The 26,469-nt window shown below is 40.7% G+C and overlaps 1 protein-coding gene across 1 annotated transcript in view; it reads right to left on the reverse strand.

Annotated features, from left to right (window-relative positions):
* ARMC2 (armadillo repeat containing 2) overlaps positions 1 to 13,781 on the reverse strand; it is a 196,218-nt gene extending 182,437 nt beyond the window's left edge. Inside the window, exons 1-2 of the mRNA XM_006881231.1 lie at positions 13,564 to 13,781; positions 11,270 to 11,342 (exon numbers count right to left, since the gene is read on the reverse strand). Coding sequence (XP_006881293.1) covers positions 11,270 to 11,342; positions 13,564 to 13,781 — 291 coding nt within the window. The remainder of the gene's footprint in view (positions 1 to 11,269; positions 11,343 to 13,563) is intronic.
* Positions 13,782 to 26,469: the final 12,688 nt, after the last annotated feature.

Raw genomic sequence — 26,469 nt, forward strand, 5'->3', positions numbered from 1 at the left:
ACTGACAAAGGAGATTAAACAGAACTGGCTTTGACAAGCACTGTGGCAACTGAACAATTAAAACAGACATTTGGATGGTGGGGGAAGAAGAACAAACTGGGGAAGAGGTTAGAGAGAATGGTACAGCAATGAAGGAATGAAAACCCAAAATCCCTGTAAATGTTCATTAATACTAATAAAATTTAATAATAAAAAAAAAGAATGTGATCTGGGAATATGAAGCTAAAGGTAAGAAAATAAATGTCCAGGCATAAATAATTAACAAAGATGAAATACATCATTTCAGTATTGTGTGAAGTTTCCCATCTCAAAATGTCTACACTTTGTTGGTAGCTTGGAACTGAAAAAGAAATTGAGAACTCTGCCAAATAAGAATGAAGATACAGAAAATGATGTCTTTAATAGATGCCTTAATTACTATAAATATTTGAAATTTATAATAAGTATTATAAATTATAAACTATTGTCAATATTTTGGGTACTAAATTTCAGTTCCTGAGAAAAGGAAAAACACAGATTTGCAAAGCAGATATTTTATTCATCTCTGGCAAGATAAAGGCCCAACTGCTCTACAATAAAAGCCATTATTTTCCTAGTACCAAATTAGAAATTATTTGTATAATGAGAGCACAGGTTCCATTATAATCCTGACCTTTAGGAAAAATATTTATGTTGTTGTTGTTGTAGTGATGTACCATGGGGTCGGCACCGACCCATAGCTGACCCTCTAGTGAGTTTTCAGAGGCAGTTAATCACACAGGAGGAGACTGCCCATCCTTCTCCAATGGAACACCACTGGTAGCTATCTCACTGAACTACTTGAAAGATAAAGTGATATGTGTAAAAGCCTTTTCAATTCTTCGAGAAAATGATAAAGCAATACATCAATTTCCTTCATCCTAAACTCTACAAAATGCAGAAGTTCTTGCACTGTGCAGAACTTGGAATGAGAGAAAGTGTGCTCCTACCTTGTAGAACAAAAAACAAAATGGTTTTTAAATGAAGGAAATCAGTGGAAGAAATGCTATTTCACAATTCACTTCAAATAAATGTACAAGTGGAGCCTCTGGGTGGTACAAATGCTAAGGCACTTGACTGCCAACTTCAAGACTGGAGGCTCAGAGGTATCTGAGATGAAGGGCCTAGAGATCTATTTCCTAAGATCAGCCGTTGAGCAAAGACCCCATGGAGCATCGTGCTACTGTGACACGCATGGAGTGGGAGTCCGAATCACCTGCACGGGAACTGATTAATCAGTTAAATAATGTTCCCAGTGCAGATCTGCCTTTCGCACCCATCGCCCTACTCTTTCATGTTCATTTCCTGACACTTGCACAAACCAAGTATATTAGGAAAAAAACCTATTGGGAACACAAAGTTCACTTTCACAGAGCAACCCCAAGGAAGCAGCAATGCACAGGACAACTGCAGGATATGGCTGCTCACGATTCTGATGATGATCCTTGACCACCTCCTGATATTCTTCCTCAGGATCGCCGGCAGGGATGGCCAGGGCCACCACCCTCATACCAAGACGACTAGGGAAGAGATGACATTCCACCTCACAGAGACAGCTGCTCATGATTGGTCTGTAAAGCAGCAGAACACACATATATACACACCACAGTGAAAAGCCTCTTGGAAGTCAGAAAGCGAGTACTGAAAATTCTCCCAAATACATAAACCTTCAAGAGCTGGCAATTTTGTGTGCATTTCAAGTACTGTGATTTTCTCCACAGATAGTCTGGGCAACTCTGTCACTTTCAGCAAGTGATTTGCAGCTGTATATCACAGCTGTGACAGAAAAAAAAACACCCCACAGACAAAACACGTTGGCATTCTTGTTGCTGCTGTTGCTTTGTACCATCAAGTCAGAACCAAACGACAGCTGATCCTCCAGCAGGTTTCAGAGGCAGTGAATCAGACAGGAAGAGACTAATCATCCTTCTCCTATGGAGCAATTTAAAGATTTGAACCCCTGCCTTTGGGTTAATAGCGTGCACCTAATTCAGGCACTTGCTATGCATCTGAGGGCTGGACAATTAATAAGGTTGACAGAAGAATAACTGATGCCTTTGAGTTGTGGTGTTGCAGAAGAGTACTGAATATCACTTGGAGGTCAAAAGGACAGATGTGTCTTAGAGAAAGTGCAGCCAGAGTGCTCTATAAAGACAAGGATAGTGATGCTTCTTCTCTCATACTTTCAGCATGTTGTTAGGTGAGGCTATTCCTTGGAAAGGGACATCAATGCTTCGAAAGGTGGAGGGTGAATGAAAGGGAGGAAGACCCTCAAAGAGATGGATTAACACAGTGACTGCAGGACTGCACCAATGTGCTCTAGTGTGTCAGATGGAACACGGTGTGTAGGCTGGCACAGGAAAGGACAGGGTTCAGGTCTGTTGTTCTGGTAGAATCTATATAAGTTGTACCTGACTGGACAGTATCTAACAAGAAGTCACCAGAGCTCCCTACCTTTTCTTCTTCTGGATCTACATTCATCCTCAAGATACATGTGGATTCCTAAGTGCCTTTCTTAAATATTTTAAATTCTGTTTCACTTGTCAAATACTTGGAGTTTGGTTCATACAAAATATAAAAACGAGCCCAAACTAAATTAAGTCTTTGTTAGGTGCTACTGAGTCAACTCCAACTCATACTGACCCTATGCACAGTATAATGAAACCATGCACTGTTGCAGTCATCCATTGTGTAAATCCTTCTTTCCAGGGCCTTTTGCGACTCATAGCGACCCTATGTACAACAGCCCTAAACCCTGCTCTATCCTGTGCCAATCTCATTGCCTCTGACACACCCATCCTGATTACCCCAGTCACTGAATCAATCCACTTCATAGAGCGTCTTCCCCTTCTGCACCGTCCCTCCACCTTTCCAAACATGATGTCCCTCTCCAAGGACCTCTCCATCCTTACAACATATCCAAAGTATGTCAGACGAAGCCTCAGAATCCTTGCCTCCACGGAGCAGCATGCTTTAACCCTCTCCAGGATGAATCTGTTTGTTTTCTTGGCAGTCCAGGGTACATTCAATACTCTTCTCCAGCACCACAGCTCAAAGGCATCAATTCTCCTTCTATCCTCCTTAGTCATTGTCTAATTCTCTGATATATAACAAGTTCTCTGGCCCTCTCTTAATCAAGTGTGATGTCTTCTAGGAAGTGATGATAATAGTTATGTTGGAGGACAGGGACTAAAGGAAAGATGGCAATTTCGTCTTGGGTGGCAGAATCCTTAGAGCGCTGCACTAATAACCCAAAGGTGGTGCCTCTGGGTGGTTCAAATCCACCAGAAGTTCCTCAGGAGAAAGAAATCTCCTCCCACTCTACTTACAGCCTCCCCAAAACCAGCTGTAGCTCAGCTATGAGTCAGCTCTACTGGAAGGCAATGCGTTTGACGGGTTCTTTTGAGGTAATAATCTATCATTGTTTGGTTTTGGTTGTTAATTTTTAAAAATAAGTTTCATTTTTGTAAACTTATCAAGCTAAACTCTTATGATTTGAGTTGTTTAAGAAGTTTAATAAATTCTTGCAGCTTAAACTTCTGGGCTTTATGAGTTTAGGGAAGAGATGGAGAATTGTATTTGGGCAGTGGCAATGATGAAAGGCAAAATTTTCTATTTCATTACTTGGTCTCATCTATTTTCCTAATCTATGCCCTTTGAAGTGTGAGAGCAATGGCTTTTCTATGTAGAAATCCAAACCCTAGCTGGACAGAGGAGCAGAATAAAAACAACAAGAACTGCCCTATGTTTTAGAGCTGCTAGGGGCAGGCAGGGAGATGTCAAGAAAGAAAAGATGATATACCCGGCATAACTGTATTATAGGCAGGATTAATGCTAATGGGACTGTTTTTCTCCTGTCTGTAGGTGCTTGCAGGTGCTGGTGGGAACCCAGGGAGCCGGCAGGGCCAACAGGGAAAGGTGAGAGTAGCCAGAAGCAAGAACATCCGTTTCCATCATTCTCACAAGCCCTGAGCATTCCAGATTGTAGGCATCCTCTGCCCGCTGTGGGGCTCGAAGAAGCACAGGCCAGACATGGAAGGGAAGATATGGAGAGGAGAGCGATGGACCACACAGAGTTTATTTAGCTAATCTGGTCAATGGAAAAGCGAAATGTGGTGTTCTCTGGATCTTTTCTTCTCTAACAGACTACTGGATGAATGAAAGGAAAAAAGAGATGAGAAAGAATTTTAGACTAAGAGCACAGAAATCTGACTGGTGAGGTCTTTTTCAGAAAGTCTTCAGCCAGTATGTCAATCTGCCCCTCTCTTTCTTCCCCTCCAGGTTCTCCTTTTCCCATTACCTTTACCCCTTTTTTCCTTTTATTTTCCCTTTGTCCGTTTTGCAGAGTTCGTTTAAAGGAAAAAGAGAAAAGAAGGTAGAAGGGCCATTATTATGAGGCCATTTCTAGAACTTGTTTTTTGAGAGGCACAAATTTAAATCACTATTTAAAATTAAGTAAGACACGTATATTATCCATTATAATAAAAAATGACAGAAATTTATTTGTATGGGCATTTGTTAGCTTATTTCTCCTTCAAGCACAGAACCCAATCCTTCTTCAATATTAATTTCATTCTAAGGGTTCCAAGAGGCAATCTCCTCCCGTGCAGCTTACACCTTCAGAAAACACTTTGGAGGGTCAGCTACAAACCAGTCCTAACTCAACCACAATGAGCTTGAGTTGGTTTTGGAGACTCACTCAATTCTGGTGTCTAGAACAGTCTGAACTTCTTTAAACTGGTACAGTTCTTGAACTGCAGAATTTGGCGTAAGTCTAATACTGACATTCGTCTCTCCAGGAAGACCCTGGGTGCCATAAATGATGTCTTCCCCTTTTTCATCGGTAACGCAACACCAATAACACTCCCTAAAAAACTCAATAGAAGTACTAATGTTGTTGTGTTGTTGTTAAGTATTGTCGAGTCATAGACGACTCATAGCAACCCTATGAACAAAAGACCTGAGCATTGTTTATAGAGTTTCCAGAGGCAAGCCATTTCAGAAGTGGATGCCACTCCTGCTTCCAAGCTTGTTTTAATCGGGAAGCTCCACCAAACACTGTCCACCATGGATTACCATTATCACATATGGCACATCAGTGTCACAGTGTTTAGCACCACAGAAAGCACGAGTTACCTCTGTACAGCAATGCACAGGTGTCAAATCTTAGAATTGTAGGATCAAGAGCTACTCTCTATAGTAAGATGAGCTCACTCAGCTGCTTGAATCCAGACCCTCACACTATAGCTCGCCTGAACCTAAGTGGTTTCCAAGGTAGTAGGTTCAAGATGCCCTGTGTCAACCAAAGCTGGTAAATTACTTACTGCTTATTAACCCATAAGCAACTACCTCATTATTATTTGGGGATTATTTTTTTCTGTCATCTGCGGTATAAGAGCAATTCTAATCGTCCCTACACAGCCCTAGTGAGAAGTGTTTATTTAAAAAGTACAAACAAGACACATTTTGGGACAACTGGGTGTAGTCTCTATGAGGCTGTACTGCTAACCCAAAGGTCAAGCCTGACAGTGAGAACCTCCCGGGAGTTCCTAAGGAGAAAGCTGAGCAATCTCCTCCTACATGATTTACAGCCTCAGAAATCCCTGAAGGGGCAGCTATGAGTCAGCTCCTACTCAACAGCAATGAAAGTTGAAAACTGAGAGGGGTCATTTCGAGATGAGTTATATATGAAATAATATTAACTACATTAATGCCAATTTTCTTAGCTATGTTAAGATTATTGCAGTTATGTAGGAGACTATATTACTAATTTTTTATGGATAATGTTTTTAAAAGTCTGCAATATACTGGTAAATAGTATGTCAAGCACATACACATATATGTATACACATGTTGTTGTTGTTGTTGTTAGGTGCCGTCAAGTCAATCATAACTCATAGCAACCCTATCAACAATCTGAACCTATCCTGTACCATCTTCACCATCCTCAAAACACTCAAGCCCATTGCTGATGCCACTGTGTCAATCCATCTCATTGGGGTCTTCCTCTCCTTCACTGACCACCCCCCACCTTTCCAAGCATGATGTCCCACGCCAATGAATACTCTTGCCTAGCTGTATGTTCCAAATATGAAAGATGAAGCTTCACCCTCTTTGCCTCTAAGGACCACTCTGGCTGGACCCTCTCCAATATATGTTTGCTCTCTTGGCAGTCCATGAGATATTCAGCACTCTTCTCCAGCACCACAACCCAAAGGCATCGATACACAATAAATCTGAGGTAATCTGATGGATACCACAATTCGTAAAAAAGCCTGAAAAGCTGGAATCTCTAAGTAAATCTGGAAGTAGGGCAAAAGGGGGAGTATTGGTTAAAGTCTGTTTATAAAATACTAAGCTCCCTCTCAGCCAGTATAGTCAGAATACTGATCCCAGGAGAAGACAGGAGTTTTATCCTCTATAAAAGGTAAAACAAGGTCACTGAATTTGGGATAACCAGGCACAGGTGAAGGTGAACAAATTTTATTGCAAACACAGATATTAATTATTTGTATTCTAATACTGTTGTTGTTGTTATATGCCATCTAGTCACCTGCAAAGATTTCCCATCTTTCTCTTAAGGAGCAGGGAGTGGATCTGAACTGCACACATTTGAGTAGGCAGCACAACTCCCTCCCACTAGGCCACCAGAAAGTGATGGCTACTAAGCCAAAGGTGGGTGACTCTAATCTGCAGCCCTTGGGCGTGTTTTTAATTGTGTTTGGACAAGTGTTCTTCTAGGTCATATAACCCTGGTGTGTCCACTTGCCGTACAGAGGTAACCTGTGGTTGCTATGAAGCTGAACACTGCGACACTGGTGTGTCAAATGCAATAATGGTTATCAATGGCGGACAGTGTTTGGTGGAGCTCCCTGATTAAAACAAGCTTGGAAGCAGGAATGGCATCCACTTCCGTAAACAGCTTGCCTCCAGAAACTCTATGAACTTGGAGAAAGGATGAAAGACACAAAAGTATTGAGTACATTCGTTCATAGGGTCGCTATGACTCGCCTACGACTCGACGGCACTTAACAACAAGGCCACCAGGGCTGTTGTTGCTGCTGTGTACTATTAAGTCAGAACAGACGCATAGCTGACCCTCCAATGGGCTTTAAAACAGAAGCAGTAAATCAGCTAGGAATAGATAGCCCACCTTTCTCCTGCAGAGCTGTTGGGGTATTCAAACTGGATATCTTTGGGGCGGGCAGCACAACTCCTTACCATTAAGCCACCAGAGTTCCAAACATACAGATTTAAGCATCATTTTGGACTGACCAACTCTTAAACAAGAGTATCCAAACAAGGAACATGAGACAACAGAAGAGAGCTTTTAATTTGTAAGAAAAAAATTAAAACAAATATAAAAATGCAACATAGATTAAGAAGAGAGAATGAGAACTTATTTTTTTTAAAATAACACCCTGTCATTAGCACAATATAACCATGAGGCAGGAATAGAACATATATAAAACATTTATTAAAAAGAGATGACTTTAAAAAAGAGCTAGTTTTTGGAGAAGAGTATTGAATGTACCATGGACTGCCAAGAAAACAAACAGATTCATTGTAGAGAGGATTAAACCAGGCTGCTCCTTGGAGGCAAGGATTCTGGGGCTTCGTCTGACATACTTTGGACATGTTGTGAGGAGAGACAGGTCCTTGGAGAGGGACATCATGCTGGGTAGAGTAGAGGGACAGCGCAGGAGGGGAAGACCCTCTATGAGGTGGATTGATTCAGTGACTGGGGTAATCAGGATGGGTGTGTCAGAGGCAGTGAGATTGACACAGGATAGAGCAGGGTTTAGGGCTGTTGTACATAGGGTTGCTATGAGTCGCAAACGACTCAACGGCCCATAAGAACAACAACAACAATATTAGAATCAAAGAAAATTCAAAATAATTGTCACTGAGTCAGAACTGACTGATAAATGACCCTCAAGGTGACCTAGTGGTAAGAAGCTGCACTGTAAACCCAAAGGAACATGATTTGAGTCCACCAGCTGCTGGGAGAAATATGGGAATCTCCTCCCATGTGATCAACTGCTTCTGAAAACCTGCTGGAGGGTCAGCTATGAGTTGGTTCCAACTTGATGGTACATGACAACAACAGAGGGGTTTTGAGAGATTTTCAATCACACAGAAGGAGCCTGTCCATCCTTCTCCCACAGAGCCCCTGGTGGATTCAAACTGCCAAAGATGCCTTTGGGTTAGTAGTGCAACTCCCTATAGACTATGCTACCAGAGCACCCTAAAATAGGAAGTAGAGGGGGAAAATATATTAGAAGATAGAGTTTCTTTCATAAAAAGATGGGAAAGAGAAAAGAATGCAAATAATTTATTCTAGTCCAGGAGGATCTTACATTTGATTAATACATTCTACAAAGAGCAAATGGAACAAAAAATATGGGAAGATACCATCAAAATAATTAATTCAAGGACCTTCCTTATAGCTATTGTTCTTGTCGTGCACCGTTGAGTTGGAACTGACCAACAGCCACCCTCCAGTAGGTTTTCAGAGGCTAGAGGAGACTGCCTACCTTTTTCCTGTGAAGAAGCTAGTGGATTTGAACCATGTGACTTCAGATTGTAGCACAGCTCCTTAACCACTGGGCCACCAAAGCCCCCTTAGAAAGGCATGCAATTCAACAATGAAAGAGGCTCTCAAGCCTACATATGAACATGGACCCACACAAAGCCCCCCATTATTATGAAACTTTAAAACACTGTGAATAAAGAGAGAAATGCTACAAACTTCTAGAGAGAAAAACAGGAATCAAAGTTTCTAATAACTACTTTCAATCTACCTTTCTCAAGAAGCTACTAAGAAAGAAAAATCACTTCTCTCTCACTCTCATTGAGTTAAAACTAACTCATAGCTGATCCTCCATTGGGTTTCCAAGGATATAAATCCCCAAGGCTGTAAAATGAATGAGAAGATATGACTCATCTTTTTTTCAGGAACCACGGGGGATCCAAATTAGAAGAGACATGTGATTTTCATGTTAGCAGCACAATTTCCTACAGATGATACAAATTATTTGAAAGCTAAAATGTGGCATCAGGATTGGAAAAAAGACTCATCAATAACCTTTGTCACGCAAATGACACAATCTTGCTTGCTGAAAGTGAGGAGGATTAAAGCACTTGCTTCACAAGGTTAAACATTGCAGCCTTCAATATGGATTGCATCTCAACATTAAGAAAACAAAAATCCTTGCCACTAGAACAGCATCATGATGGACAAATAAAGGATTGAAACTGTCAATAACTTCATCTTACTTGGATCTACCACAAACATCCTTGATATCAGCATTCAGGAGATCAGAAGACATATCGTACTGGGAAAGCCTGCAGTCAGGGACCTCTCAAAATCATTGAGGAGTAATGTGAGTTTGAAGACTACGGTGTAGCTGATTCAGGCCACAATCTTTTCAGACAGTTGCTCTGCATCTGAGAGCTGGACAATGAATAAGGAATACAAAAGAAAATTTGATGCCTTTAAACTGTGGTGCTGGAAAAAAATACTGAAAAAAATCCCATGGACAGCCAAAAGAACAAACAGTTGTGCCATGCAGAAAGTGCAGCCAGAGTGCTCCTTAGAGGCAAAGACAATGAAACTTTGTCTCATATACTTGAGGCATGTTGCTAGGAAAGGCTTTTCCTCGGTCAGGGGCATCATACTTGGGAAGGGGAGCGGGCAAAAAGAAGATGACCCTCAACCAGGTGGGTTGACACAGTGGCTGCGACAATAGGCTTGAGTATGTCAGAGATTGTGAAGATGGCATGGGATAGGACAGCGTTCAGATTAGTTGTTCACAGGGTTCTGTGAGTCATACTTGACTCAACAGACCCTAACAACAACAGCACCCAAGAAAGGGAAGTCAGCACACTATGGTCAATGGCAAAGGAGGTCACTGGGGGGAGCGTAAGAGTAAGTAACAGCCAAGGCAAATACTATCACACACACAATCCCAAAACAACAGTAATAAATAGCATCCACATGTAGATACACAGATAGAAAGACAAGATAAGCATATGTGGGAAGGTGAATGGAAGTATACACAAGTATATATAGAATTGGCAGAGGGCAGTTCTACATATGAATATGGATGTGCTGTAAATACATTCAAGGCTATTTACTGTGGAACATACAAGAAGTGAACCTATGAAAACTTTTTTCTATGACAAAACACCTTGGGGGAATGACTCATTGGACTTGGGGACTTAGGATCAAAGCCTCAGGGGACAACTAGGTCAGCTGGCATAGCACAGCCTACAAACACAATGCTCTACATTCTATTTCAGTGAGTAGCAACTGGTGTCTTAAAAGCTTGCAGGTGGCTATCTAAAGTACAACTATTGGCCGTCTTTCCTTCTAGATGGAAAAAAAATGTAAAGAAAAGAAAAGATTAAAGAAAATAGTCTAAAGGACGAACAGACCATGAGAACAGAAAAATTAGATGGTACCTGGCTACCACTATTGATCACTTTGATGAGGTCCACGACAACAAAAGAGAAGTAATCATGATTAATCATTACTAACTCAAAGCTCAACTGTGAATAGCATTTATATAGACACGGTCAGAAAAAAAAAAAGATGTAACTAAAATGACAGTACCTACCTCTGTATTAGGGGTAGAGGCAGGGACGGAAAGGGTGACTACATGGTGGAAAAGGGAGGAGAGAAAAGAACTAAAGCCTCATAATCTTCAGGGGGAAGTCATTAGTAAGGTTCTAATGCTCTAGGTCAGAGTAAAAAGACAGTCTTATTTAGAACTTTGACTGTAAATACCCAAAGAAAGTGCCAAGAGAGTTTCAAGTGGTACCCACTAGGGAAGGGAGAGGGGAAGGAAAATAAGGATGATAGAAAACTGTTGGAGCCTTTGGTAATCAATCATGTTGTAGAAATATTGGACTTTTCATGTGTGTATATACATAGTTTATGTGTATGTATAATTTTTGAAAAGAATTCAAATGTGTTTATCTAAAATATTAAAATATATTTTGTTTACCAGTTTACTACTAATTACTTACTACTAATTTTTAATTGATTACACTCTGAGTTAATCACAGAAGTATTTTTTTAGACGCTAACTTTAAAAAAATCTACTCTCAAATAATTAGTACATTTGGATCTATTTGATAATTTCCTTAATATTTTTTTTCCTTTCTCATAAGCTACGTAAATTCTTTTCCAAGTTTTTCTGGCCAAGTTTATTCTGAGACATTTTTGTTAACACAAACTACTTACAAGTTCTAGTGGACTGAGGCGTGTGCCAGAGATAGGCCTGGAATCGGGTGATTCGAAACTGGATGAGTGGAGGCTGGAAAAGAAAAAGCAAAAGAAGTATTCATCTGTGAACAATTTTCTTTATTTCTAGTAAGTAAGTTAATTCTAGCACACACCAAAAAAAGCAAAAGCATTCAATAAATCAGTCTTAAGGGAGAAGCAAATTTTAAAATGTTACAGTATTTAAACCATTTTATTAAGAAATATTTTCACTGTTTTTAGGAAGATTGAAAATGTTAAATAATTAAAAGAAATAGATGAGTGATTCTTTCTCCTCAGTTTTAGCTCCATATGGTGATATGACACCATTTCAACCAAAACCATTTCTTGGTCCCAGAGTCCTTTCCGAAATCTTGAGCAGCTCAACTTGCTTCCATCAACTTGCTTCCATCAAGAAACTATAAACTGCATGGGAGAAGACTGCCCATCTTTCTCCCAAGGAGATTTGAACTGGCTGCCTTTGGGTTGGCACAGTAACTCCTTAACCAGCAAGCCACCAGATCTCCCCCTCCACAACAACTACATGGTACATAATTAACCCAGCTGTCATTTGACTCAAACTCATGTGACTACATTTATGTCAGAATAGAACCGTGTTCTACTGGATTTTCACTGGCTAGATTTCTGGAAGTGGATGGACAGGCCTATATTCTCTGGCAACTCTGGATAAACAAGAACCTCCTAACTTCTGGTTAAGTGAGCAGTAAAGAGTGTTAACGGTTGGTAATACCCAGGGACTCTCAGGGCATAATCAGGAAAAGTCAAACTTGAAAAACAACAATCCAAAACTAGATTTAAGGGGAAATATGAGTTTAAAGACTAAGATATGCCCTATTCAAGCCAGTGGCTTCCTATGCATGTTGGACACAGGGTGAAAAGAAAGCCTACCAACTGGGAACAAACATTTGGTAATACCATCTCAGACAAGACTCTCATAACAAAAGTTTACCCAATACTCCTGGGCCTCCACAAGAAAAAGACTGATAACCCAATTACAAAATGGGAAAAAAGACATGGAAAGAATCTTCATAGAGAAAATATTTGAATGGCAAACAGACACATGAAGAGATGTTCAAAATCCCTGGCAATAAGAGAAATGCCAATCAAAACCACAATGAGGTACCATCTCACTCCAGCAGCAGCAGCAAAGTTTAACAGGGCAGCAAGAAATAAATGTTGGAGACGTGGCAAGAAAAGAACTCTTATACATTGTTGGGGGATTGTAAAATGGTACAACCACTCTGGAAGGCAGTTTGGTGCTTCCTCAAAAAGCTGAACATAGACATTCCATATGACCCAGATATTCCACTATTCGGAATATACCCTGAGAAAATGAGAACTGAGGCACAAACGGAAATTTGTACACCAATGTTCATAGCAGCATTATTCACCACTGCAAAAACTGGAAACAGCCCAAATGTCAAACCACAAATGAATGGATTGAGAAATTATGGTACATTCACACAATGGAATATTATGCAGCACACAGGAGGAATGATTTTGTAAATTATTATCTAACTTGGGAGGGACTGGAGAGCATTATGCTAAGTGAACTAACTCAGTCCCACAAGGACAAATATTGTATAAAACCATTATTGTAGAATGAGTATAAGGATCCAAGGGGAGTGGGGGACGGTGGAAGCAGAGGGATGAGATTGTGCAGGGGGAAGATGGAATTAATCATGGAGTTTTGCAATTTGATGGGGAGGTGAGGGAAATTGGAAGAACCTGTTCTTGAAAACAATGTATTCCAATTTTGTAAATAAACTTGTATAAAAAGAAAAACATTAAATACCCCCCCAAAAAAAGTTGGACAACAAATAAGGCTGACCAGCAAAGAACTGATGCCTTTGAACTGTAGTGCTGGCAAAAAGTACTGATATAACATGGACTGCCAAAGAGGCAAGCTAATGTGTCTCAGAGAAAGTGCAAGCAGGTTTTTGTCAGAAGCAAGGATGATGAAATTTCGTCTCACATACTTTGGGCATGTTGTCAGGAGGTTCCTGTCCTTGGAAAAAGACATGTGGAGAAAGGCCAGAGAATGAAAGGAAGATCCTCAATGAGATGGACTGACGTAAAGACGGCAGCAATGGGCTCATGCATGACAGACAGCGTGAGAATAGTGCAGTATAGGGCAGGGTTCACACCTGTCCATACTGTCGCTATGAACTGTGGTTGATTCACATGCACCTAACAACCAACAATCAGTTATTGGTTTAAATCTATGAACATAGCTACAAGAGAAATACATATACCTGAAGGAGGAAGAAGGTCTATTTTCTGGCGTTCTTGAAGATGTAGGTCCAAACAGTTTTCTTTGCTCTTCCTGTGGCGTAAATGGTCTTTGAGTTCTAACTGTTCTCAGTGCGTTTCGAGCCTCACTTATGATTTCTGCACTGGTCTTCTGCTTGGACATGGAGGGTCGATAGAATGGATCCAGCTTCTCAAACTTTTTATCTCTTGGAGACAACATCTTTTCTTTTCAAGTAAAACGTTCTTCAGGTGGAACCACACCCTGCAAATACACGGTATAGCCTTCAACTAAAAAAAAAAATCTATACTAGCTTATTTACAAAATTTGAATACATTGTTTTAAAGAACAGATTCTTTCACTTTCCCTCAGCACCCCCAACAGGTTGTACAATCCCATGATTAATCCCCCCACCCCCTGCACATCCTCATCCCTCTGCTTCCACCCTCTCCCACCCCTCTTGGATCCTTATACTCATTCTACAATATTTGTCCTTGTGGGACTTAGTTCACTCAGCATAATGCTCTCCAGTACCTCTCAAGTTAGATAATAATTTTTTAAAATTTTTTTATTATTATTTCTGTGTGTGTACCATCAAATCGGATCTGACTGGTACAGGAGGAGACTGTTCCTCCTTCTCCAGCAGAGCATCTGGTGGATTTGAACTGCGCACCTCTGGGATTGCAGTGCAGCTTCTTGCCACTAGGCCACCAGAGCTCACCAATCAAGTTAGATAATAATTTACAAAATCATTGCTCCTGCATGCTGCATAGTTTTCCACTGTGTGAATGTACCATAATTTCTCAATCCATTCATTTGTAGTTGGACATTTGGGCTGTTTCCATGTTCTTGCCATGGTGAATAACGCTGTTATGAACACTGGTGTACAAATCTCCATTTGTGCCTCAGTTCTCATTTTCTCAGGATATATTACAAGTCATCAACTATTATATTTATCCAAGAGTTTAGACAGGAGTGTTTACATTCACTCATAATAACTTAAGTAATTCCACTATTATCACACTTAAAAAACATAATACACTATACCTAATTAGCAAAGCATCCATTTCTCAATCTGACCATTGCCATCAAGTTGGAAACAACTCATAGCTGACCCTCCAGCAGGTTTCTGGAAGGCTGTAAATGGAATAGGAGGAGACCATAAATCTTTCTCCTGTGGACTCACTGATGGATTCCGACAGCCAGAGTGGTGTAACCTCTGGGCTGGAAACATAATTCCCTTCAGTCTATATCGCCAGAGCTCTCTAAACATCCATAGGTCAGAAACTGCCCTATAAGGGGGTTTGCACAGTTATGTCTTCAGGAGTATATAGTGTGCAAGGAAGGGGCCCAGTATGGAAGGTAACCCTCCAGGATCAAGAACAGAAATTGTGAAAAGTAACAAGCAGATAAATAATCTCATAGTCTGGAATCTTTGAGACGGTCCAGTTAAAGTGACTCAAGTTTTTTTTTTTCTTCATCCCTGTCTTCCACATAAGATGGTAATATAAAGGTACAGATGAGATTTATTTCCAAATTTTGCTCATCTAACTTCTGGGAAGGATTCAATCTCACGTTTGTCAATGAGACATTTAAATTAACTGATTAAAACAATTTTTAAATTTCAGATAAGTGTTTGAGATGAACAAATCTTAAATAGCAATAGCAAATAGTCCTTTCCTGGATTATTTGGCTTGGTTTAAAAGTAAAAATCCTGCACAAGACCCATGAAAGTGCAGATACTTCTTAATGGCTAAGAAGCCCTGGTTGCCTGGCTTGTAGAAGTTGAACAGCTGACCAAAAGGGGGCAGTTCAAATCCACCAGTGGCTCCACAGGAGCAATATGGGCACTTTTTCTATTTAAAGACTTTTAAATAAAGTCTTTAAATAAAGACTTTTTGTTTTTTTTTATTTAAAGACTTTTTAAAAAACCTGCTGGAGGGTCAGTCATAAATTGGATCTCACTTGAAGACAAATTTCTCAAAGGCTGGTGGATGCCACGGAGACCTGGACAACTTCTTAAATGGAAAGCTAGAAACATCTTAAAAATTTAATGTTATTTAGTACATAACACTATATTTCATTTTCATCGAAAAGCAAAAAAATCCCAAACAAACCAAAAACAAAACCAAACAACCAACGTATCTCCATTTCCCTAAAAATGTGAAGGTTCTAGGGAACTAAGGTCTGGAAATAATTTAGGCATTTTGGTTGCCCAAATTTAGAACAACTTCAAAGAGGAAAACACATATGGGGGGGCAGAGGGGGGAATTACTCTGTTTCTACAGGTGGAAAGTATAAACAGTTGATCCTTGAAACAAATACAGAAAATCTGCCACATCATGATTCTATACTTTTAAGTTACTCTGTAACAACAGACCAGAACATTTGTTTAGTTTACCCAGGCCCAACCTTAAGAGGATAAGAGAAAGATGAAAACTACCAACAATATGCCATTCTTTTCTTATGGAAAGACAGGTGTTGAGTAAAACAGTAAATTCCTGGGTAAGCAAGCCTGTCCTTGGGATTCTTGATCTTACTGTTGTTGTATACTGGAGAGTTGGAAGTGACCCACAGCTGACCCTGTAGGTTTTCAGAGGCAGATATTCACATAGGAGAGCGCACGTCCTTCTCCGAGAAGCAGGGGGTGGCCTCGAGATGTGATTTATTGCCACTAAGATTTTTGATCTAGGACTTTGAATTATATACATTAATAAAATACATATCTGTCTAGTAAATTCTAATAGTGAGCCTGTGCATTAAGTGTTGGCCTGCTAACCAAACCATCAGTGGTTGCAACAGCTCCTTATTGTTAAAAAGTGGGGCAGTCTTTTCACATAAAGCTTTACAGCCTTAGAGACCCACTGAAGGGCAGCCATGAGTCTGAATCGACTCAGACAGCAGTGGGTTTGAAACCGAACAGAGTAGAACTGCACGTTCGATTTCCTAGGCCATACATACATTTTTTTAAGAGTAGACTGCTTCATCTTTGTGCATGGAGCCACTTACTCTCGTGCTGCTGTAAAGTCATCGAGAAGTAAGTGACTCACAGGAGGTTTCTGAGGCTGTAAATCACACAGGAGGAGACTGCCCATCTTCTCCCACAAGGTGACTGGTAGTCTCAAATTGCCAGAGAGGTACTGCCGTTGGATTAGCAGCATGACTCACTATGGACCACTACAGCTCCTTAGGGAATGTTTGGTGGGTTTGAATTGCTTGTTTCAGTTAGCAGCCTAACGCTTAAGCTACTACACCACTAGAACTCATTAATACAATTCTCAAATTGATTAACACAATTCTCAGAAACTATAGCAGTCCAGTAGAATTTGCATCTCACATTTTTGAGTCATTCTTTATTTAAATAACATCCAAAGCTTATTATTAAAAATGTGTGTAAAAGCACTTTTATATTACTTCTAAATCTCTTCTTTTTTGATGCATAACAATATAAATTCAATTGCCACCATATCTACTTTAAAGAATTATGATAGGTTGCCTGATTTCTAAAAAGTTCATTGTTGTGGTTAGGTGCCATTGAGTCAAGTAGGACTCATAGCGACCATACGAGCAGCCAACTGAACCGTGACCTATCATGTGCCATCCTCATCACCGCTGACAGACTGAAGTCCACGTATCAATTTATCTCATTGGCTTCCCAAGGAATAGCCCCGCCTAAAAGGTTCATAGCTGTATTAAATCATACCACACAGTGAGGTGTTTGCTACAATGTAACAGGTTTCTTACAGTCCAAATTTGCAACCTCTTTAGTATACAGAGTTCTAACAAGTCTAGCCATGTCCAAAGGTGATTCTGGCAACAGAGGTTAGAGAGAGTGATTTGGAAAAATGAAAACCAAATTGAAACTAGTTGCCATTGAATTGCCTCTGAGGGATGGCATGACAGCTGAGAGTAGGGTTTTCCAGGCTGTGATCTTCTGGAAGCAGCAGCTGAACTTTTACTTCACGGAGCCCTTGGCTGGGTTTGAATGGCCAACTTTGCACTTAGTCGGTAAGTGATTAATGGTTTGCATCACCCAGGGAAGTCACAGTCCTGACTCCCGGTTCTCCATGGCGATACTCTATTAGGAGCTCTGAGAGGCAAGGATGATGACAGTCCATCTGGCATACTCTGCATGCTGTCAGAAGGCACCTGTTCTTGAGAAAAAGACATCATGCTTGGAAAAGCAGAGGGTCAGTGAAAGAGAGGGAGATCCTCAGTGAGATGGATGGGCAATGCCACTTTATTTGTGTTGATGAACTAAGTATGGGGTTTTAAAAATACATGATCCTATAGAAGAAATTTTGGATAGAATTTAATCCATAACAAAGTATCTATAAGTCAGTCTCAAATCATATGGTCTACTCTTGTCTCCCATGTTGGAATTACACATCAAAAAGAAACAGCATGTTTTTCACTGTTAAAAAGACTATCTCACCATCTATCTGGAAGTACAATGCTGTCAGTGATAGCATAATACCCATGTATTCACAAGAAATAGCAGTTAACACAATTCTCATTCAAATTTACCCTTCAACCATTAAAGCCAAAGACAGCCAAATATCAGGAAACATAATTTTAACACTTCATACAATGTATAATTGATCAAACCTATAATCAAAGGCACTGATAAGTATTAGCTGGAATGAGAAAGTCAGAATCAAGAAAGAAATAAGCTTGATAACTGAACAATGTGACCTTGGTAAAAAAAAAATGCCACGAATTGTATGACAGAATTTTGCAAGTGCAAGAACTTATTCACTGCAAATACATTTCTTCATCAATAAAAACTGCAATGGTGCACAAGCTGTGGTTGTTGTTAGGTGCCAGTGAGTTGAGTAAAACTCACAGCAACCCTATGAACAACAGATCTGAACCAGGTCCTATCCTGTGCCATCCTCACAATCGTTGACAAACTCAAGTCCATTGCTGCAGTCACTGTGCCAATCCATCTGGTTGAGGGTCTTCCTCTCTTTCACAGACTCTCCACTTTCTTAAAAGGTGTCCCTCCCCAAAGAATAGCTTTTCCTAACCACATTCGTAGTATGTGAGATGAAGGTTTGCCATCTTTGCCTTCAAAGAGCACTCTGGTTGCACTTTCTCCAAGGCATATGTTTGTTCTTTTGGCAGTCCATAGGATTTCAGTACTTTCCTCCAACACCATAGCTCAAATGTATCACTTCTTCTTCTGTCATCCTTATTCAATGTCAAGCTCTCACATGCACAGCAAGTGATTGAAAATACCATGTCCTGAATCAAGCACATCTCAGTCTTCAAAATTGACATTGTTGCTCCTCAGTAATTGATAGAGGGCCGTGAGAGGAGATTTACCCAGTGCAGTATGTCTCCTATCACCTGACTTCTGGTATCAAAGGTGTTGATTATGGATCCGAATAAGATGAAATAATTGACAACTTCAAACTTTGCTCTGTCTATATGATGTTGCTCGTCAATCCAGTGGTGAGGACCCTTGTGGTTTTTTTTAAATTGTGATTTTAATGAAAGTTAACAGAAAAGCAAACTTCATTCATTCAGTGTTGCACACTTTCCTATCTATGCCCCAGTTCACTTTTTTAAATAAAATCCTCCATTGTTGCATAATTTCCTCCCTCCCCCAGTCCACTTTGCTATGCATCTCTTATTCTAGACTGTTGTCATACAAAGAATGCTTAATCATATGTTCCTTTTAAACAGTTCTTTCCTTCATCTGTTCCAGTGCAGTGTTCATTATTTATCCACTCTTTTCTTAATTTCTCCCCAACCATGTCAGTCCTGTTTTATAACACTGTCGTTATTAAGTATTTGTCCTTTTTGTGACTGAGATATTTCACACAGCATATCCTCCAGGGTCACCTATGTTGTATAGTATTTCATTTTTCAGTGCTGCATAGTATTCCATTGTTTGAACATACTATCATTTTTCTATCAACCCTTGTCTTTTTGATGCTGAGATGCAATCCATATTGAAGGTTGTAGTCTTTTGATCATCTCCAGCAAGCATCTCAAGTCCTTCTTACTTTCACCAAGCAAGACTGTGCCATCTGCATAATGCAGGATGCTGATGAATATTGCCCCTCAATCCTGATGCCACATTCCTTTTCACAGTGTCCAGCTTCTCAAGTTATCTGCTCAGCATACAGACTGACTAGGTATAGAGCAAGGATACAGCTTCGAAGCACACAGCTACTTCCCAATTTCAAACCATTCAGTGTTCTCTTGTTCTACTCAGACAGCAACTTCATGGTCTATAGTCTAGGTATAGATTTTGTATGAGCGTATGACACAGTCATGTTGAACTTGAGCATGGCATGTTCATAAATTCACTATGAGTCACATTTGACTTGGTAGCACCTAATAACAACAATGAGAACTCTACTCCTTCTGCAGGATCATTTACTTATGTCAAATTATAAGAATTCTGTGAATTGTCCAGCCCACAGGAATTTAGAACAAAATATTAGTGAAAATAATGTCGATATGGACTTAAAAATATTTTCCTCTAAATTTTTGCCACAAAATTTCTTCCTCTTCTTTCCCTCAAATCTCACCTACCTGTGAGAAAATTAAAGTCAGCAAGATTTACACAGCTAATATATTACTACTACATTAACAGCAATATATCACTAACTAAGGAATCTCTGGTGGCCTAGTGGTTAAACAGTTGCACTGCCAACGCAAAAGCCAGTGGTTCAAATCCACTGGGGGCTCCACAGGAAAAATATGGGCAATTTACAGTCTCTGGAAGCCCTCTGGAGTGTCAACCCTGATGGCATATAACTATCATTAACAAAATAAAACATAAAATGTGTAATAATACAACTGAACTGAATAAGAAGTAGGGTAATTTGGAGGGTGGAAGATGATTTTTCTCATACTTTTTAAATTAAAAATTCTTATTATATGTGTATTTTAATTAACTTGAGAAACAACAACTCAGAATGTGAAATTTTGCCTATTGAGAATAAAGTATGTCTGAATTATAACACACTAGAACAAGCAAATCAATCTTACTGCTGCCCTGGGGACTGCTTCCTGGATATTCTTGGTTATAATCTTTTGGAAGCAGACTGGCAGGCTTTCTACAACAGTGCCACTGCGTAGGTTCAAGCCACCAACATTCTTTTGCCTTTCCTCAAAAAGCTGAATAAAGAAATCCCATATGACCCAGCTATGCCATTGCTTAGAATATATCCCAAGAAACTGAGAACTGAGGCACAGAGATTTGTACACCAATGTTCATAGCAGCATTATTCACCAAAGAACATAGAACAGCCCAAATGTCCAACCACAATTGAATGGATTGAGAAATTATGGTACATTCACACGATGGAAGACTACCTAGCACGCAAGAGCAATGATTTTGTAAATTATTACCTAACTTGGGAGGGACTAGAGAGCATTATGCTAAGTGGACTAACTCAGTCCCAAAAGGACAAATACTGTATAAGACCCTTATTATAGAATGAGTATAAGGATTCAGGATGGGGGGTGGGGGTGGGAGCTGAGGGGTGAAGATGGGCAGGGGTGGGGTGGTGGTTATTCATAGGGTTGCACAATTTGATGGGTAGAGTGAGGCGTGGGTAAAGGAAATGGGAAAGATTTGTAGTGAATAACAATGTACACAAACTTTGTAAGTGAAGCAGTATAAAATAAAAATTTTATTTCAATTAAGAGAAAGAAATTGTACAGTGAAGAAGACATTAAAATGGGGGGTGGGGGGAAGCCACCATTTCAATTAGCCAAAGGCAAACAATTTGTCCACCCAGGATATAATACTGCTTGAAGAATATTTAACCTTATACAAATTTTCCTGACAACTGAATAAAAATCATTCAACTATATGTACTGTTTCCTAGGTAGAAATCTCTGTTCAAATGTCTAGGAAACTATCAATAATGTCTTCACCCTCAGGGAAGAAGGCTTATGTGAACACCAACCATTTATAATACCCAGCACTGTGTGAAGTACCCTCAAGTACATTATTTCTCTTAAACTTTTGAAGTAGATAGACTCTTAATAGCAAAAGGATGTTATGCCATATACCAAAGATGATGTTCAAACTCTTAGTCCACTAGATGGGGTAGTGGGAGGTAAGGCACTGGGAAGCCTTGAGACTACAGCTAGTCAACCACCAACTGAGGGGCCTGCCAATATTTCCACAACTGGAATAGCCTTCTTGGTGTACAACAAACAAGTGTCAGCCCGCTTGTACCCAAATGATTTTGATACAAAGTAGGGGTAATAAAAGAGAAATTGAGGATGTGATTTCTGATTGGAAAGGGGCATCAGACTTTTTGGAGATGTGTTTGAACCCAGAAAAACAGGTTAGATATGGGCAAGAGGTATTGGCTGGCACTAGGAGCAAAGAGAGGAGGAAGTTCCAGCAAAGGCAAAAAATGAATCTAATGCAGAGTGGCAGGAACAAGGAGTGTGTGCTAGACAAAAGGGAACTCTGGATATGCAGACTGGAGGAGACCAGAGACAGAACTGAATGCCAAGTCAAGTAATTCAATAAAAACTTATGAGTAAATGAAATAAGATTCAGCCATGACATCATCTTATAGAGAAAGGCAGGATGTAATGAAGAGAAACACAACTAAAGTCACTGCCGTCAAGTTGGTTCGACTCATCACAACCATCCATTAAGTTTCAGACACTGTAAGTCCTAAGTGGAGGAGAATACCCACCTTTCTCCCAAGGATTCAAAACACTGCAGCCTTTAGGTCAGCTCCACAACCCACCATGAACTACCACCGAAGCTCTCTAGGAGGAGAAACTGTTGCTGTGTGCCATTGAGTGGTAAATGACTCACAGCTGATCTCCCAGCCAGTTTTCCGAGGCCATAAATAGTATAGGAGGTTCTCCATTTCTCTTTTACAGAGCAGCTGGCAGATTTGAGCCACCGGCCTTTGGGTCAACAGTGCAACTCCTTACTGGCAAATAAGGCAATTATTATACAATGGCTAAGCTAATTCTTAGAAGTCACTTTCCCAAGGAAACTTTGCAGCCTAAGCCAGGTGGCTGGACTCTGTAGAAGAAGTGGAGGGGGTGGCAGATTCGAAGCATGTGCCCCTATGGAGGCACAAAGTAGGAGTCCATAAATGCTGTGACAGTAAGTGAAAGAAATGTGATGAGATATTGAAAGCCTGAGACACAGTGAGGGCAAAAGAGATAAGAAGTGAGATGAGAACAAGGTGCACCGAGAACAGAAATATCAATAGGATCTGACACCTAAGACGAGGCCAGAGGCAACACTGGTACGTAAAGGCAACAGTTGGGACTCTGGGGGTCAAGCAGGAAACTGACTTCAAAGACAAAAAGTAAAGGACTAACTTCTGTTTTGTATCACATATCCCAAGTGTAGGCATAGGATCAAAAATGAAAACCACCAGCAATAGAATATTTGAAGCTGGAGGCCTCAGAGTGCTTTAAAAAAACTATTTTTCATTGATTTGGAGGAAAGTTGAAAATCATAATGGATAAACATTTAAATAGCCACCAGAATCAGAGCTCTCTTGATAAAAGCGACACTGTACTATCAGAGTATTTGCAAGAAAGCAAAGGCTTCTTTTCTTGGTATTTTTTCCTCAAATAAAATACTGAAGGCTTACATGACCTTGAACTACTTTCTGAGTTCATGAGCATCCAGAGAGACTGGGATTAAAGGGTCAGATGGAGGAAAGGTTCAGATCCACTCTGACAATTCCCAGGCACTTAGTCTTTTGTAAAATCAACTGACATATTTAAGCCTGTTTCCTCATCTGTTAAATGTGCAGCGTGACAGTACCTGCGTCCAACAACATGGAAACAACCCAATTGTCCAACCACAATAGAACGGATTGAGAAATTATGGTACATTCACAAAATGGAATGAATACTACAAAGCACGTAGGAGCAATTTTGTAAATCACTACCTAACTTGGAAGAGACTGGACAGCATTATGCTAAGAAAACTAACTCAGTCCCATAAGGAAAAATACTGTATTGTTGTTGTTTAGTGCTGTCGAATCATAGACGACTCATAGCAACCCTATGAACAAATGGCCTGAGCACTGTTCGTACATAGAGTTCCCAGAGGCAAGCCATTTCAGAAGTGGATGCTGCTCCTGCTTCCAGGCTTGATTTAGTCGGGAAGCTCCAGCCAACACTGCCCACCATGGGTAACCATAACCATTACCACGTTTGGCACATCACTGTCACAGTCTTCAGCATCACAGCAACCTCGAGTTACCTCTGTACAGCAACGCACAGACCAGAGCTATACCACCTAGAAGAATGTTTGACAGGAAAACAATTTGAACCTGGCCGAGGAAAAATACTGTATAAGACCACTATTACAGAACGTATATGAGGATCCAAGGTGGAGAGGGTGGGAGCAGTGGGGTGGGGTTGGTGAGAATGTGGTTAATCATAGTTGATGGGCGGAGGCAGGGGTCAGTAAAGGAAATGGGAAAGATCTGGCATGAATAACGATATATACAAACTTTGTAAGTAAACCAGTATAAAATAAAAATTATATTTGAATTAAAAAAAAGAATTGTACATACATTTTTTTAAAGTACCTTCCTCATGGAATTGTGTTGGGATATAATAATCTATGTTAAGTGTGAATACCTGGTGCTTAAGATAATTTTTAATTTTTAAAAATATTAATAAACAAAATAATTTTTAAGTTTCTGCTCCAAGCTCTGGATGACAACAGAAATTTCTCACGAGAATAAAACACTAAATTTAAAATTAAACAGCTAAAGAATGAGGAAGAAATGTACCTAATATTTTCACATTTTTAAAATTTTTAAATTTAAAAGGGCCAGGGAATGATTTTCCTTTGTGAGTCTTTCTATTAAGTATATTATTGGCTATCAACTATGCTAGGGAGCTCTGATGGCCGAGTGGTTAAGGAGCCGCACTGTCAACTCAAAAGCAAGTTGTTTGAATCCACCAGCTGTTTAAAAGGAGAAACTTCTGTGCAATTTTCAGCTTCTAAAAATCCACTGGAGGCTCAGTTCTGAGTTGGTTCTGATTCAACAGCACATAACATCAACTATACTGAATCAACAAATTCTGACTCACAAAAACAAGAAACAAACAGCGCTTCTTGCTTTTCTATCACGTTAAAGAATTCCAAATCTGGGTAAGATGGAAGAACTGCTGTGGTACTGGTGGGAGCTGATTATAAATGGCATTTTATGTACGAACAAAGTCTCTTCATATAGATTGCTAATCATGAATATTCTTTATTGAAGCCATGCCTGCAGTCTGGGAGAATCCGGGGGGGGGGGGGGAAATCTGTGTACCATTCACCAGGTCACTGTAGCCTGGACAAAGCCCCCTGGCCTACCAGTCCTTCATTTAACAAATACAGAAATAAGGGCCACAGCCTAATCCAGGAAAGCACACATATGACATTCCGAGAATGGCCTCTTTCCTTATTCTAGGGCAAGGAAGGAGGATGACAGAACTCGGGGTCCTCGGTGAGCCCAGGGTAAGTGCAGCCCCTTCTGCCTAGCCATCAGCTCTCCCCCTCCTGCGCAAAGCGAGCTACTTCACCCATCAAGCCGGGACCCAATGCTCGCCCAGCCCGCCCTCCCACCTGCTAGCTCTGGCCAGCGCCGTGTCCATGGCAACTGTACACAAACTACATCCCGCCGCCACGGAGGTACCCGCCTGCTGAACTATACACAAGCCCGAGGGCAGAGCGGGCGGGACGGGAGATGCGAGTGCTCGAAGGAATCGGGGTTCTGGCCCAACTCAAGGCACCTGTGGCTGGAGCTGGGGACCGTATCACCTGCCGCGGTTCAGACCATCGTTCCTGCTTCCAGAAGCTGTGGCTGCGCAGGTGGAGTAGGCGGAGCCGGCAGGTCCCCGGGCACCGCTCGGTCACTGGGCCTGCGCGCTTCTCCACAGTGCATGCGTCCTCGTGCGGAAGGCGTGGTTAGTGGAGCGCGAAGAGTGGGAGGGCGCTGGTGGTGGCGGCAGGGAGAGAAAGTGAGAGAGGCAGGCCAGGCTTCAAGGGTCGGCCCTCTGGATGGGAGAGGTATATGGAGTGACGTTTCCCTGTAACTGTTCGCTGCACCCCATTTGTTGAGCCCTGATGAGATCTTAGCGCATCTATAAAACAAACGGTGGCGGCAACGTTGTGTTGAGAGTAAGACTCGAGATGTATTGGCTCAGGGCGCGGTTGTGCCACTGACCTGTTTCTACAGTAAAGTACCATTTGCTGTACCTCTTTCCTCAGATGTAAAATGGAAAGAAATTAAACACCTCGTTGGTTTTATGGTGGTTGTGAAGACTTAGAGAAAAAATTACATGCTAAAAAAAACGCCACTTCACTGCTATTAAGAGGATTCCGACCCATAGTGACTGACCCTTCAGGTTTCTGAGGCTGTCGGTTTGACGCTCTTCTTTTATGAGCAGCTAATGGATTCGAACTGCTGGAGAAAAGAGGCCTTTTGATGACTACCTCAATACTCTGCAGACTATAAGAGCTGCTTATAAAGTGTTAAAGATGTAGATATCAATGAATTTTAAACTGTTGACTTGATTAAGCCCTTGAATTCATACAGCATATTAATTCCCATCTAGTCAGCGGATGTGCAAAATGTGTTCACACTTACTATCTCTGATGAACTGCAAATCTAAGGTAGGCAGCCTGGCGTCTTGATTACACAAAACAGGAGCTAGAGACAGATGGAGAGCTAAGATCAAGTGTAGATACCTACAGCAAATCATTTTTTGGTTCTTAAATTCAAGCTGCTTTGAAGGAAATAGCAAAAAATAAGGCCCCAGGAATAGATGGTATACCAATTGACGTATTTCAGCTAACAGATGCTGCCCTGGATGTGCTCACTAAGTTATGCTAAGAAATCTGGAGAGCAACCACTTGGCCAACTGACTGGAAGAGGTCTATATT

Source organism: Elephantulus edwardii, unplaced genomic scaffold, assembly GCF_000299155.1.
Source record: "Elephantulus edwardii isolate Elephantulus edwardi_28Jun2011 unplaced genomic scaffold, EleEdw1.0 scaffold00013, whole genome shotgun sequence".
Taxonomy (NCBI): domain Eukaryota; kingdom Metazoa; phylum Chordata; class Mammalia; order Macroscelidea; family Macroscelididae; genus Elephantulus; species Elephantulus edwardii.